This window comes from Mercenaria mercenaria, chromosome 1, assembly GCF_021730395.1.
Source record: "Mercenaria mercenaria strain notata chromosome 1, MADL_Memer_1, whole genome shotgun sequence".
Taxonomy (NCBI): Eukaryota; Metazoa; Mollusca; class Bivalvia; order Venerida; family Veneridae; genus Mercenaria; species Mercenaria mercenaria.
The window spans coordinates 46,961,276-46,976,512 of NC_069361.1; the positions used below are offsets into that span (position 1 = coordinate 46,961,276).

General features: G+C 34.9%; 1 protein-coding gene across 1 annotated transcript in view; it reads left to right on the forward strand.

Annotated features, from left to right (window-relative positions):
- The window catches only part of LOC123539743 (guanylate cyclase 32E-like), a 133,302-nt gene that overhangs the window by 102,093 nt on the left and 15,972 nt on the right, over positions 1-15,237 (forward strand). Inside the window, exons 2-6 of the mRNA XM_053544804.1 lie at positions 3,485-3,618; positions 9,012-9,184; positions 10,799-10,945; positions 11,927-12,108; positions 15,022-15,163. Of these exons, the coding sequence (XP_053400779.1) occupies positions 3,485-3,618; positions 9,012-9,184; positions 10,799-10,945; positions 11,927-12,108; positions 15,022-15,163 (778 nt within the window). The remainder of the gene's footprint in view (positions 1-3,484; positions 3,619-9,011; positions 9,185-10,798; positions 10,946-11,926; positions 12,109-15,021; positions 15,164-15,237) is intronic.

The window sequence follows — 15,237 nt, forward strand, 5'->3', positions numbered from 1 at the left end:
ATTTCCAGAATGCATCCTCAATCTTGTAGAATTTAGATAAGCATATTAGGAATTTGTATTTGCTAGCAATATAGTCTGTCCTAAACGTAGATAACACTATATGAGCCGCGCCATGAGAAAACCAACATAGTGGCTTTGCGACCAGCATGGATCCAGACCAGCCGCGCAGCTGGTCAGGATCCATGCTGTTTGCATTCAAAACCTATTGCAATTAGAGAAACTGTTGGCGAACAGCATGGATCCTGACCAGAATGCTTTAGTAGGGGTTACCTGATTCTGGCGATGTTATAAATAACACTTGATAAAATTTGTTCCAGGTTTGGAATATGTAAATTGATATGCTACGTCACCATATTGATTTTAAAAACGGAATAGCGTCAAAACATTATTTTTGATTACCAGAATGATTTTGAGCATATCCGGGGATGGGGGGGGGGGGGTATAGAAAATATCAGTAAACTTCTCGGCAGTTTAGCAACTATTACTGAAATATCTAGTCATCGAAAAATCACAGTTTTCTCGCTAAAATCTAGATTACGCACAGACGTTCAGTACCAACCAGTTCTTCTGCAAGCATTTAGAGCTACAACGGGTGGCCTATACAAAGTAGCCCCGTATGGTATAAGTATTACAATTGCTTTCTACTGTCCTTTGGGCTAATTGAGTTCATTCAACGTATCCGAATCTGCTTAATACGACGCTATTGACTGGAGAGGTTTTGTGCATTTCATTCCAATTTCACGATCTGACTCAGTGAATAATATTTTACTCCAAATGAGCAGATGATTTATTTGTACAAAACCTACTACGTTTTTTGTTTAGCTATCCCCGCAAATTTCGACATCCAGTTTTATGCCATAAGCTCTAGCAGAAAGGTAAATTATTTGCAGAAGGTCAAGGGTAATGTGTGTGGTATGACACACGACGGTCGTATTTGAGGTTACGTAATACGACTTTGTAAGTACGTTCTTGCAGGATTGACATCTTTTGGATTGATGGGATTCAAATTTTATCAGAAAGGAGAAAAATCTGAAACTATATGAACATTACATAGTATTACACCACTTTAAGCGATTAGAAGAAAATATAATCTACGCAGTCCGCATTATTTCAAGGTTATTTTAGTACCCCAACCGATAAACAAATCACGAAACAGTTAAACAACAGTTACTTAAAGTACTTGTCAATAACTATCATTTTAAGACAAAATGTTTAGCATATCGATTCCCATTGTTGTATATCCCACAGGAGTTCTGATTTTGACAGGCGGCAAATTAGGGTGCAACTTAAAGCGTTTGCTTAAAAGAATGGTTAAAACGAAACCCATTAGTGTCGGGGTCCACTTTTCCGCTGCTTTAGAACCATAACAATGGGTTCGCTATTAGTCATTATTGACATACGAAGATAAACAAAACAGTCGAAATAAAACCCGTCATAGGATAATAGCCCTTAATGTGGTATTATAATTTTTGCAAACGTATTTTGATCTTACATTTGTCTAAACAAACTTTTGTATTGCGTTGTAGCTAACATACCATTCATAATGTAAATAATAGGTAAGCATAAGATTAAATACTGGATAAACTAAAATTGAGTATTTGCAATTTTGGTTATTTTAGCATTGCGGATTATTATAACTATTGCGGCGTATATTTGCAGTTATGCGGCCAAATACTTCTTTCATGTTAGAGTAAATATTTTAATATGATTTGAGATATTAAATTTGCAAAAAGTGGACCAGTCTGTATTGAGTCAAATATTATCTTATTAAGAACTCTTTGTTAGCATGGTTGTTTTCAAAACGTATTTTAATTTGGGTTTAAAGGTGTGTTCACAAGAAAATCTCGTGGTGTCAACAACCCATTTATATGACATTGTGCGCGTTTTGTGGTGAAACGTAAATGTACAATGGCCCTTTAATGCATAGTTAAAACACCGAAATGAACGTTTATTCATGTAATATCCATATTACGTTTTATGCTAGATAACGTTAACCCGTGTTTTTTTTCAACTATTATAATTTCTGCAAAAAGGGTGCCTAAGTCGGTATTCTGCAGATGTTTAAACACGAAAAAAGTGCATTATTCTTACATTAAAATCAATTTCGAAATAGTCAAAATCTGTAAACTGACATGAAAAAGAACACATTCCGAAGTGTTCCTTTTGTTTCACTAGAAATAGTGGGCTTTTGTATCATTGGTAACCGGGATTTAATATATTTGTGTATGGCAATACGGCACACCTCTTTTAAATGGAGTAAAGTATAAAGCCCTCTTAACATCATTTGAATTGTTTACTATTTGCATACATCAAAAATGAACTCGGGCTAATTTTACTCACGAACACATTAAATTGTTACAATGTTTACATCCTTATTTTATCTCTGTACAATTTATACTTGAGGCTAGTAGATGTTGATAGCGTGTATCCGTCTGTAAATTTGATAACACTGGCCGAATTTTGTTCAAAGGTGTTATACACATACTTAAACAGTTCAACAGGCTATCTAAACAATATTTTTAAAACCTTGCCCAGTTTGTATGTATGTCTTTGAACGAACGTTAAGCATGTAAACAATAATTATTACGCCAGTGTCAATAAAACAGGTGGAAATATAAATTTTTAAACACAGAAATATTTTGTATTGTTGTGCATAATGGTTTCCTTACGTCATATCTAAGCCTATTTTCGAGCTCTGTTATTAGCAGACTACTGGCTACAGATCAGACAGGAAATTGCATCAATAACTTCTGTATATTAAATCGAAACATACATTGTTCAGCATTGCCAAAAGTCTTACTACTATCAGAAGTATATGCCAAATTACCTTACATATACGATCAGATTTTGCAGAAACTCTGTTACAAAAGAGAGTTTCAGACTGAAATGCTTCATGTTTGCTTGAATATATAAAAAAAAATAATTTTTTAATATTTTTTAAATGCGTTTTGTTTTGCATCATCGAAAATGCTAACTTTCGGGCCATACTAAATCTAAAGAGTTCCTAATGTGAATTTAGCCTATTTTCTAGATTTTTAGCCATGTACAATATTTTTTCAAGTATGTACGGCATCAGCGTATTTTTGTGAAACATATATGCCCATGTAACATAAAATGAGACAAACCGTTTAAAGAAATGTACGAAAAAGACTGCCTTAAATTATTTGCAATGTGGCGACTGGGTATATAAAACTTTATTCCAGTTTGTTTTAAATGCGCCATGTGCCTATAAACATTATATAGTGAAAAAACAACAACATTTCTATAAAAAAAAATAAACTGCCTTGCTCAACAAATTCAACCTATTATGTCTTGCATGGAATGATAAATGGTAAATGATACATCTAGTATGAAGAGTAGAAATTTATTATCAAATTTGACACACTCTTTATGAACAAAACTACTATGACCGAAAATCAGATGACCTGCTTCGTTTCCGTAATTTTATTTTTTGAAATTAGTTTTTTCTGTCTTTTCATTTCAGAAATGTCACGACTCTAAGTTTGGTAAACTTGAGGTTGAGAGCAAGTACAGACGGACATTTGCGCGGACACAACCATCCACTTCAAAAGTTTCCAAATCCATTATGTCTATTCTTCAGTTCTACGAATGGAAACGGTAAGAGTTTATTTAATCATTTTTTATTTTCATAACAATTCAAGGGAGGATGTGTGTCATGTCCCCAGAATTACAAGGGAGGTTCGAAACGTTTTGATTTGGATGTCGTAACCATTTTAATAAGCTAGCCCAAATATTTGATACAAGCAGCACCTAAATGTCTAGAAATAAATTTCAGAAGATAACAGACTTAAATAACTGGAATAGAACAAAAATTATAGCACAGATATCTTTATTTATGAGTTTGATGAAAGGGCAATGGCAATTTAACCGTCAAAAATCAACAAAAGTCTTGAGCCTTTTCCCTATCAGGCGAATGTTATGATTGCCAGTTCCTTTCCTTTTGTGATCGAGCAGTTTAACTAATGCCACTTACATCGTTAGGTTGCCATGCTATCGGATTAACCAGTAACCTAATTTTTTTGTTAGATCTCCCGATAAATGTTATCCTGTGTTAATGTGTGATAGCCAAAGAAGACACCTTATAAAAGCGGCAAATTCGTGTTCAAAGTGGATAAGAAAAACCGTAGAAAGAGCGAAAACTTATTAATCCTCTATTGGTTTACATCCACTCTGTCCACCCATCTCAGAAAGTCGGATCCTACAATATCTTTATAGTTTTCATTCAGCTTGGTACATGCCTTTGGACAGATGTATGGAAATATGCAAATCCTTTTATTCTGTTGCTGTGGCAACAAAAATAGTCCAAACAAGGTCCTGCGATAGCTTGAGAAGTGTGTGTGTGTTCGGGGGTAACGTCTTTTCAACAATTTTTCAGTCATATAAACGACGGTGTCTACTTGTAGCAGTGAGCACAATGCCCAACTTTGAAGTGCTGCCTCACTGGAATATCACGCCGTAGACACGTGGCATGATACCCACCAGTTCAGATTATACTGACACCGGGCTTACCAGTCCTAGCATTATCTTGTTAATGCTGAGCGCCAAGCGAGGAAGCTATTAATACCAGTTTTTACGTCTTTGGTATGACGCGGCCGGGGATCGAACCCACGACCTCCCGCACTCGAAACGGACGCTCTACCACTAGGCTACCGAGGCGGTTAGCTTGAGAAGTACAAGAGACCTTTTTATGAAAGTTAATATATAACCGGACGACACTATGTAGATCACCACCATGTCTTTCGTTTGTCTTTCTGTAATGTATGTTCATCTGTAAGTCCAGAAGTGTATGTTCTGTCATATCGTCAAAAGAGAAATAGATTTTATTCATGAAACATTGTACATATTTATTTTGTCCAGATGTATGTCTTTTCGTCCGTCTATCTGTTTGTCAGTCACATACGATAGAGTCTGCGTTAACGTAATAGATACAAGAGATTTTTCCATGAACCCTGGTTTACTGATGGTTGATTATTTTGTATATATGCAGGTCTTTTAATTAATGTTCAAAAAAGAAGATGCCAAATCCATGGCAGCAAATATGACAATACCTTTTCCAGACGGGAACGTTTATTGCTGGCTAATATTCTTGTATTCGTTTGGAGTCGAATGTTGTTGTGGTATATTCAATCATCATTTGTCAATAATTTATGCCTTTAAACGTATATACAACACGAAAATTACCAATTATTACATATGTTGTAATATTTTGTACAACTACTAGCATCTGTAAGTTCAGTCCAAACGCGGCTACATACAACTCTTCAAAAAAAATTGTGATCCAAACTGCAGAACATTCTTAATATCACAACGATTGTTTTCATTCTGACATACTCATTGACATATTTATAATATAAATATTACGCTGGACTTCATTTACACAAGGAGTAATGTATCGGACGTCATGCGGCAATTTGACGTCATAATTGACGTCATAATGCTCTCTTACCGGTCCGCGCGTCAACCGTTGTTTATTTTGTGTCCGCTCTATATCTCCTAAACCCCTTGAAGGAATTTTATAAAACTTGGGTCAAATGATCACCTCATCAAGACGATGTGCAAATCCCATGAGTCAGCCATGCCGGTTCAAGGTCAAGGTCACAACTCTAGGTCAAAGGTTTGAGCCTTCCATTTTGTGTCCGCTCTATATCTCCTAAACCCCTTGAAGGATTTTCATCAAACTTGGGTCAAATGATCACCTCATCAAGACGATGTGCAGAACCTATGAGTCAGCCATGCTGGCTCAAGGTCAAGGTCACAACTCTAGGTCAAAGGTTTGAGCCTTCCATTTTGTGTCCGCTCTATATATCTCCTAAACCCCTTGAAGGATTTTCATCAAACTTGGGTCAAATGATCACCTCATCAAGACGATGTGCAGAACCCATGAGTCAGCCATGCCGGCTCAAGGTCAAGGTCACAACTCAAACGTTTGAGCCTTCCATTTTGTGTCCGTTCTATATCTCCTAAACCCCTTGAAGGATTTTCATCAAACTTGGGTCAAATGATCACCTCATCAAGGCGATGTGCAAAACTCATGACTCAGCCATGCCGGCTCAAGGTCAAGGTCACAACTCAAGGTTTTAGTCTTTCATTTCGTGTATGCTCTATATCTCCTAAACCCCCTTCAAGGAATTTTATAAAACTTTGGTCAAATGATCACCTTATCAAATTGATGTGCAGAACTTACGAGTCAGCCATGCTGGCTCAAGGTCAAGGTCACAGCTTAGGGTCAAAGGTTTGAGCTTTCCATTTTGTGTCCACTCTCTATCTCCTAAACCCCTTGAAGGATTTTCATCAAACTTGGGTCAAAAGATCATCTCATCAAGAGCTCATGAGTCAACCATGTCAATTCAAGGTCAAGGTCACAACTCAAGGTCAAAGGTTTGAGCTCTGTATCTCCGAATCCCCTTGAAGGATTTTCATGAAACTTGGGTCAATTTATGATCACCTCATCAAGACGTTGTTCAGAATTCATGAGTCAGCCATATCAGTTCAAGGTCAAGGTCACAGCTAAAGGTCAAAGGTTTACCCTTTCACTATCCATAACAGTGGTGGGGGATTTAGCTGTCTTTCAGACTGCCTTGTTTAACTGGAAATCAAATGGAGTCATGTCAGACTATTGTTTAAATACGTACGACATCATGAGTAAACCATTCAATCTCCCCGAAGTTGACCTTGGAAAGCATGCATAGAGATGCAACGCTGGAATATTTGCTAATACAACAGCCATCGTTATTTAGACTATTTTGTTGTTTTAGATATTTTTCAAAGTATTCAACACACGGAGAGAAAGCAGAGAAACAAAATTGTTAAAATAACGAATGAATTATTGTCATGTAGTTACCATATGAAAATAAAACATATCGGGCTGTCTAAAGTACGCGTTTGGGTCGAAATACCTCATTAGATTTTGAACAGCGCAATGTATCCTTTGATTGTGATGTTTTATGCGCGCGTACAATTTGTTCCTTACAAATCATCAAACATATTGGGCCGCTACAGACAGAATGCTATTTTAGATTATGGTAATTATCTGATCGTCCCGTAAAAAATAGATACACACACACCATAAATTAGCAAGTATACTTCTGACCTCCGTTTCAGTCTTTTCTCTAATGAATCTACATATAAACAAATTTTATTTTATGCTTTTCAATGAAATACTGAAATTTATCGGTGAAATAAAATTGATAGTTTCACTGTTTCAAACAGTGAAAATATCATTTTTATTTTTCACTGGTACGGAACTACACTTGAATGCGAAAGAATATGAATTATAAATAATGGAAAATTTCATGAAAATATACTTCAGTAAAGACATAGATATAAATTAATATTTACAGGATCATGAAGATATACGTTCCATCATTAAATAATCTAAAAGAAGTCTGGAAACGTCATAGGACTATTTGAAAGTTATACGCTATAGATATCGTGACGTCATGAAATTATGACGTCATGGTGCGATGCACGTGACGCTGCGCGGGTAAAATTGACATAATTTGTTTAAAACCATTGAAAATACATAAAATAAAAAGAAAATTTGTTTGTTTCAATGTAAGATTGAAATATATTTCACTCGTGAACACAATAATTTACTGCGCCACTCGTGAAAATATTTAATTAAAGTCGGTGAAATATATTTCGATCTTGCACTGAAACAAACAAATATCCTCTATATGCCGTGCGTATTGTAGGATAATGGATGCTTAAATTTCAAGCATCAGTATGTTGTAGTTATGAAAATCAGCATAATTTTCTTAATCACCGAATCAGTGTTCCTATTATGGAATATATAGGTGCTGAATATATTCCTGGGAAAAATTGGTAATGGTTATCAACCTTGCATATTTACCACGACACAATTCTGTACGGCAGGGATGTAAGAATATAAGGATCTTACATGCCTGCCTGTGTAAGACGGGGTTTTCCCTACCCGAGGGACAGTGTGGAATGGAAAACCGAGCGTTAGAAATGCTGGAAAATCTTTTCTTGCCTACCTAGCGGGGAAAGTATACATTTATCCGAGCACGCACCGGGGATAGATATTCCTGTCTTTCCCTAGGGAAAAACCTTGTCTAAAATAGCGTGCACTAAGGTGACGTCACATAGTACTGGTACCATTGTGATGTCATAAACTTTATTAATAATGTCAGGAAATACCCAAACCTATTTGTCTCCACGATCTATTTTGAACATGATAGGCAAGAAAAATGATCTAACATATCTGCCTGTGTAAGACAGCTGTTTTCCCTACCCTCGGGACAGCATGGATAAAAAACCTCGCTAACGCTCGGTTTTCCATTCCACACTGTCCCGAGGGTAGGGGAAACCCCGTCTTACACAGGCAGGCATGTAAGATCCTTATATTCCAGCATTTCTAAAAATAGAGATTTTTCTGTCCGATAAGTGAGAAATTGAAAGGTTCGATATTCTGACATTCATTTTCATTTTCTGATACTCATGTAAGGAAAAATTAACGATAGTACCATGATACTGTATGAAATGTAAATATAAGAATCGAATTCTATTTTCTGTGCGTTTAGACGGGAATAACCCACACTGGGAATTCACGGATTTGCAAGAAGTATCAGTGTGCACAAAAAGGTCATTTAATTTTTAAAGAAAGAATCCGATGGCGTTTACTCCAGTTATTGCTTAAGTGGGAGAAAATTTCCATGGGAGAAACAATCCCGGTGGAGTACTGACATGTTAGATTACAGATTTTATTAAGTGGTCAAAGAAAAATCAAATCCAAATGGATTTTACTCCCGTTAGTGGTACGTAAAAGATAGAATTCCTTGGAGGAGGAAAAAGACCTCCGTCAGGATGACGACTCGGATTTCTTGTCATTCTTTATTTATTAAATATATCATAAAGATTGTCATGGAAAAGTGTAACGGAAAAACCGGATATGAGAAATTTAAATTTACAGATTTGAAAACTAAATCCAGAAACTGTTTTAACATGATATACCATTCAATCTCTTATAGGTTTACACTCGTTGTTGGAGCGTCATCTATTTGGAACGAAACTGCTGAAAGCTTGAAAGATTTGTCAACAAAGAACAACATTTATGTGAACAAAGTTGCGTACTTCAAGGAACCATATGCCTTTAATACTGAAATATACAATATCGTGGAGTCGACACACAAAGATACTAGAAGTATGTGGGCTGTATTCAGTGTGCTTGCTATTTAACCTTTAGCCTACTAAATTTCTTAAACTGACTGGTCCATCATTCAGTTTGGGCCATACCACTTATTATTCAAAGGGGTGTTTTCTGACTAAATAGCGAACAGTGCAGACCATGATCTTGGTCTGCACTGGTCGCAAAGGCAGAATCACTTGCCGTAAGCAGGCTAATGGTTAATTCTCATTTTCCGTAACAGGTGTTTTTCGAAGATGTGTTCTTAAATGCTGAAATATAAATCATTTTAAAGAACCCTAAAGCTGGAAGTAAGAGATTTTAAAAATATTTGTTTTCTTCTTTGTTATAATGGATTTAAGTCACACATTCACAATGCATGGATCCGATCTGTCAATCAAACCAATAATATTGGCCAATAAGATAAAGCGTTTTCCGTCGATCCGCAGACTTTGTTGCTAAGGCGCCATTGTGTCTTATAAGCTTACCGTAACTAAGTACCTACAGACTGTAAAGTTCTAAATAAACGAATCACAGATTTAATCGTCCAGAAAACTGCCTTAGATTTTTTTTTGTTTTGGATCTAACTTCAAAAGTAGTTTTTGTTGGGGATTATTTCAATAATTAAAATTTCAAAAAAAAAAATACACATAATCAGTTTAATTTTACGTTTTTTAGTTAGAATCGTAAAAATATTCAGTACACCTAAGTAAGTGTAAAACATATTTATAAAAATATTGATACCTTTGAAAAAAAAGCAATTCGAAAATTTTACACAGACATTTCTGTAAAAACAAAAATACAGTTTCTATTAGAAATATGTATGATTAACAAATGTATATTTGACCCGTGTAAATTCAGAAATATTTAAAAAGTCCCCGTGATTTCAGACGCATGTCCTTATATTTCATTGGCTATCCTTCCGTGTCCTGAATCCCTCCACAACAGGACACAAATCAATTGTTTTTTCTTAATAACTATGATTTTGATTGATTAGTCTATGACTTCCAAAAACTGTAAGTTACTTAAAAACCCAACGCTTCAACAAGGAAGTAAAAGCCATCGCCTTCTAATATGGAAACGAGACATCCCGATTTTAAAGACCATTTTTACTAGACAGTGCATTCAAGAGATATGAAATTTGTACTGGTGCATATACAGTCTAACATCCAAGCACATTATGTTGTCCAAACTGATAACCTCTAAGAAATAGTCTGTCCAGTTACATTTTGCACTTTTATTTGTGATTGCATTCAAATTGCCATTTACCAGCTGATGCAAAATAAAGTAAATATTTTTTTATTCCTAATAAGATATCACTCAAAAGGCGAATTTATGACTTTGGAAGTCCTATCGACCAGGAGTTTGTCTGATTAGAGGCTAATACGAGTATGTAAATCTGTAATTTCTGACATTGTTTGATCTCTTTATTTTGTAGGGTTTTCTTTCTGTCTCAAACTCTCATACGTAAAACGCAATTGTTAAATTTGATTTGAATATCTGGCTTTCATTTGAGTTTTTTCTCTTCATTTATTTGGCGTGCTAGACGTTTTTTCAGCCGACGTTTGTGAAAAAGTATACCATTGAGATTTGTGTCATATTCGGCGTAATTATATGCTCTTATGATTTCAGTCTACGTGTTCCTCGGAGATATCCACGCCCTTATTGATTTTAATAGACTTTTGAAGGCTTTGCTACAAGACACCGTTTCAGAGTACGTTGTGATAGCAGTGGACGAACGATTCTACACGGAAGATCCCGAACAGTATCTTATCAAAAGTACTATTATGGTTCTTTTTAAACGGTTTAGTCATATTTTCAAAGCAATCGGATGAAATAGTTTAAATAAACCCAAATGCTAATGAAGTATCCCTTTGTAATCATTCATTTTTCAGCGGATGAGTGAAACATATTAGCATTCATAGTGAAATTAATCTGTAGTTTTACAATGAAACATATTTGGTATATATAATTACAAAGTGAAAATATCAGGTAGTTTAATAGTGATATATACCTAGTAATTTCACAATGACAGTAATATAGTAACCAAGGAATGTAACTTGTCTGATAACCTCACAGTGAAATTTACAAACAAATAGCTGGTAATTTTGCGGTGAAATATAGCACGCAATTTCACAGTGGAGTATAGCTCGTAATTTTTCATTGAAATTAAACTGTTACTTTTTCAACAAAATATTGAGGTTTTACAATTATGAAATAATGTATTCCAAACAGTGGTTAAATGGCTAATAAAATCATCGTTTGGAGTTCAGACTGGTATAAATTATACCAAGAGGAAGCAGCCCATGTAATATACTAATGCGCATCTGAACGACATGTATTATTTCGATTCTAACACGGTTTCTATCAAGTTTTCCCCTTTCCGTGTCGTATTCATTATCAACACGCCACTATGACATTTGACACTATGGTTTAACAAATGATTGTATAGCATAAAACGTCAAGTATTTGGCCTGTTTGTTTAGAAGGGAACCCACTTGAATGTTATTAGAATTTAATTCTAAAGTATTAAGGGAAGTATATAAAGTTAACAGTATAAGATTGAGTAATGTTTACATGTTTACGTTTTATATTCTTGACAGAGATGTAAACTTGATTTAAACCCTCTAATACAGGAATTAAACAACATCAGCTGTCATGTTGAAGCTTAACGTAAACCTAGAGCCAAACAGCATCAACTACCTCGATTTTAAATGTTCTGTTTCCAAACCGTTTACTTTCTTTTCCTGTTTTACATAGAACCGTTTGAGGATGAAAGTGACCTAACATCGAGAAACATAAAAGCGTTTGAAACAGTGTTGTTGTTAGTACCACGCCCTCCAGAAAACAACAAAACTGAAGAATTTTTCAACAATGTCAGACAAAGAAACACTGAAGAACCAATTTCATCAAATCTTAGACCAATATACAATGGAAAACCTGTAAGTATAGCCAAGAAAAGAAAACCGTTAGCTTAGGAAACTCTGACTGCAACAACCGTCTTGTCTTCTTATTTGTGATATATATAGCAGCTTATCATGTTGAATTTATGTGAAAATGGGCCGTTTCGACCTGGTTATATGTATTGCACATGTTATGTTAAAGAGAAATGAAATTCATATGTCAATTACGGACTGCGGAACAAAGTCTTAAAAATAAATCCAAAGCACATTTTCTCGTATCTAAACGTCTTCGTAAACTTAATCAATGTAATTACAAATCCTAAAAAAACAGCCATATACAAACGTGACACACAATTTATGTTTACGTTATAAAAACATGTCTTCTTTCGCCAAATCGAGTAGCTTTGTATAATTCAATATTTTCTATAACAGTACAGGTTCTGTGATAAAATTGTTAATTAAAAAAAAACTACATATTAGGCATTTTCAAGTGTAAGGTGTCAAAACGCTTATTTAAGTAATAAAACCTGAAATTATTTGGTGCTGCTCAGTTGTTATCTTTCAATTAGGCTAATGTTGTGGTTTTTTTTTCTGCAGTATATCAAATTTATGACGTCACATTTGAAACGTGTTCGATAATCGTGTGACTATTTGGTATGGCTGTGTTTAGACCTTTAAGTAAACGCGGTAAATAATATTTATTATTACAATCAAGTTTGAACGTTACTTACAAAAATCTACTATAAGATATTTTTCTCAAACGAAAAGTGCACAGTGTTAGTGTGAAAATGTATAACAAAAATTCCGTGACAAACATTTTGTCGTAATTTTTGTTTACGGTGTTTCGCAATACAATAGCAATATAAAAACTTCGTTTGGCAACCAAAGCAATTCATCAATAGCCGGGATTACACAGGAAACCAAAGTATTCATACACACTTAGATAATCATGATAGAGCAGATTAAAAGACAAAATGATAGATATAGGTGTATCTGATACAGCTATAATTACATTACTTTTTCGTGGTCTAGATACAATACTTATATTAACTCTGTTACAAAGGAGTACAAAAAATCCTGTATTTTGTTCTTCTCATCAAAACAAATATTAATTACATACGGGAGACAAAGTTTGTCATTCAACCATTTTCGAGCAGTATATCTAACAGTTTTTTGTAGATTTTTATTGTATTCTTTACTGTTGATATGCTATCTACGTAGAAAATGTTCTCAAAATAAACATAATATGTTTAGGTATAATTATTATATTTCTGATGTGACGCTATATTCACGCCAATCACTGATTTAGGAGAAAAGTTTAAAAGCTAGTTTCTTTTATCACATGGAAATGCCTATAAAGACCAAACATGAATGTGCTAGCGACTCGATATTTTTGTAACCTTATTCGCCTTTGCATTATATGAAAACCGACTTAAAACAAATACTTATCTCGACTTTCCAAGTCATGTATTTTAAATATTCTTCTGTTCTCATTTTTTCTATGCATTTCATGTAATTCTGATATTTCATGTTAATTATTTATTTTGAAAAAGATAATGAAACTTGGTACAACTTAAGGTAGTGGACTGTGATGAAAACCGGCAAATATCGGTGCGAAAATGCGATTTCAGCATCATTCGGCCATTAAAGTAAATGAGCCGCACCATGAGAAAACGAACATAGTGCGTTTGCGACCAGCATGGATCCAGACCAGCCTAAGCATCCGCGCAGTCTGGTCAGGATACATGCTGTTCGCTAACGGTTTCTCTACTAGCAATAGGGTTTGAATGCGAACAACATGGATCCTGACTAGACTGCGCGGATGCGCAGGCTGGTCTGGATCCATGCTGGTCGCAAATGCACTATGTTCGTTTTCTCATGGTGCGGCTCAAATCATTATAGTAATCCTTTTCGAAAATCATACAAAGAATGGCGAAATCTCATAGAGGGTACGTAATCAACTGTAGAATATCGATTTTATTAGACGTCCTGCTTTCGCATGAAAAAAAGCTATTTCATTACTTTATGACTACTCGAGTTAAAATAATTGTAGAAAACGATGTGTACTGATTGTTAACAACAGTCGGCATTCTGCGAGTTGCGCAAGAGTAACTTGTTTAAAATTAAATTCCCTGAAAAAAGCTAAATGTAAACAGCGCCGAATAGTTTGAAAAGATCGTCCGATTTAGTGATGAAAATAAATTGATTTAATCAACATCCACCTCATTAGCCGGTTGACAATATTTTATATTCTGTTGATATGCGGCCTCTCAAGAAAACAATTAACATCTTTATCTGTTGCAAAAACGGCGGTTTACCAAATAAAACGAACAGACATTCAATCACACGGTTATTTCTATACACTCATTTGTTTTTCTAGAGTATCTCCAAGTGAAATATGAATAATGCTGCCCGTCATTATTTCGTAATTATCAGGGAAATAGCTACATCATTAGTATTATATAAATGTTTCGTATTCACATCTGTCTGGTAGACCCATTTGTTACAAACTGTCTTCAAAAGCGCAAAACGGTAAAAGCAGAAAAAAGGAATTCAGTTTATGATAACCGTCTAACAGTCTATAAGAGCCTAATAATTTACTTTTTGTCGACTTTGTTTTACAGAATACGTCTGTCGAATGGTTTACAGTGACAGAATAACTCTATTTAAGGTGTCGTGAACGAAATGACGCAAGTGATCATCGACCAATTGTTGATTCAAAAATTCTCTGTAATTTTGTTTTATTTTCCACTTCAGAACTTTCGTCTTGTCGCAATTCAGTAATAGTATCCGTATCACAATTTAATGGTGGCAATTTTCTAAAAAAAACTAACTGATTTTGTTTCACCTTGTTCTTAAAAAGATGGACGTCCGGCTATATCCATTGTTGTCTCTTTTTGATACCAGACTTGTTTGTTATACTTGAATGACTTGATATCTTGGCTTTTACAGGTTCTGGTGCCAGTTTATGCTGCCTATTTGTATGACGCGGTGTACACGTACGCTAGAGCTCTGGAAAAAGTTATTAAACAAGGAGGCAAACCAAATAACGGAACTGCAATAATTGACCAAATCCGTAACAGAACCTTTGAAAGTAAGAAACATTCATTTCAATGCTTTTGTTAATAGCTCAAAATGATACGATAACTAGAAAACTTTGACTTTTGA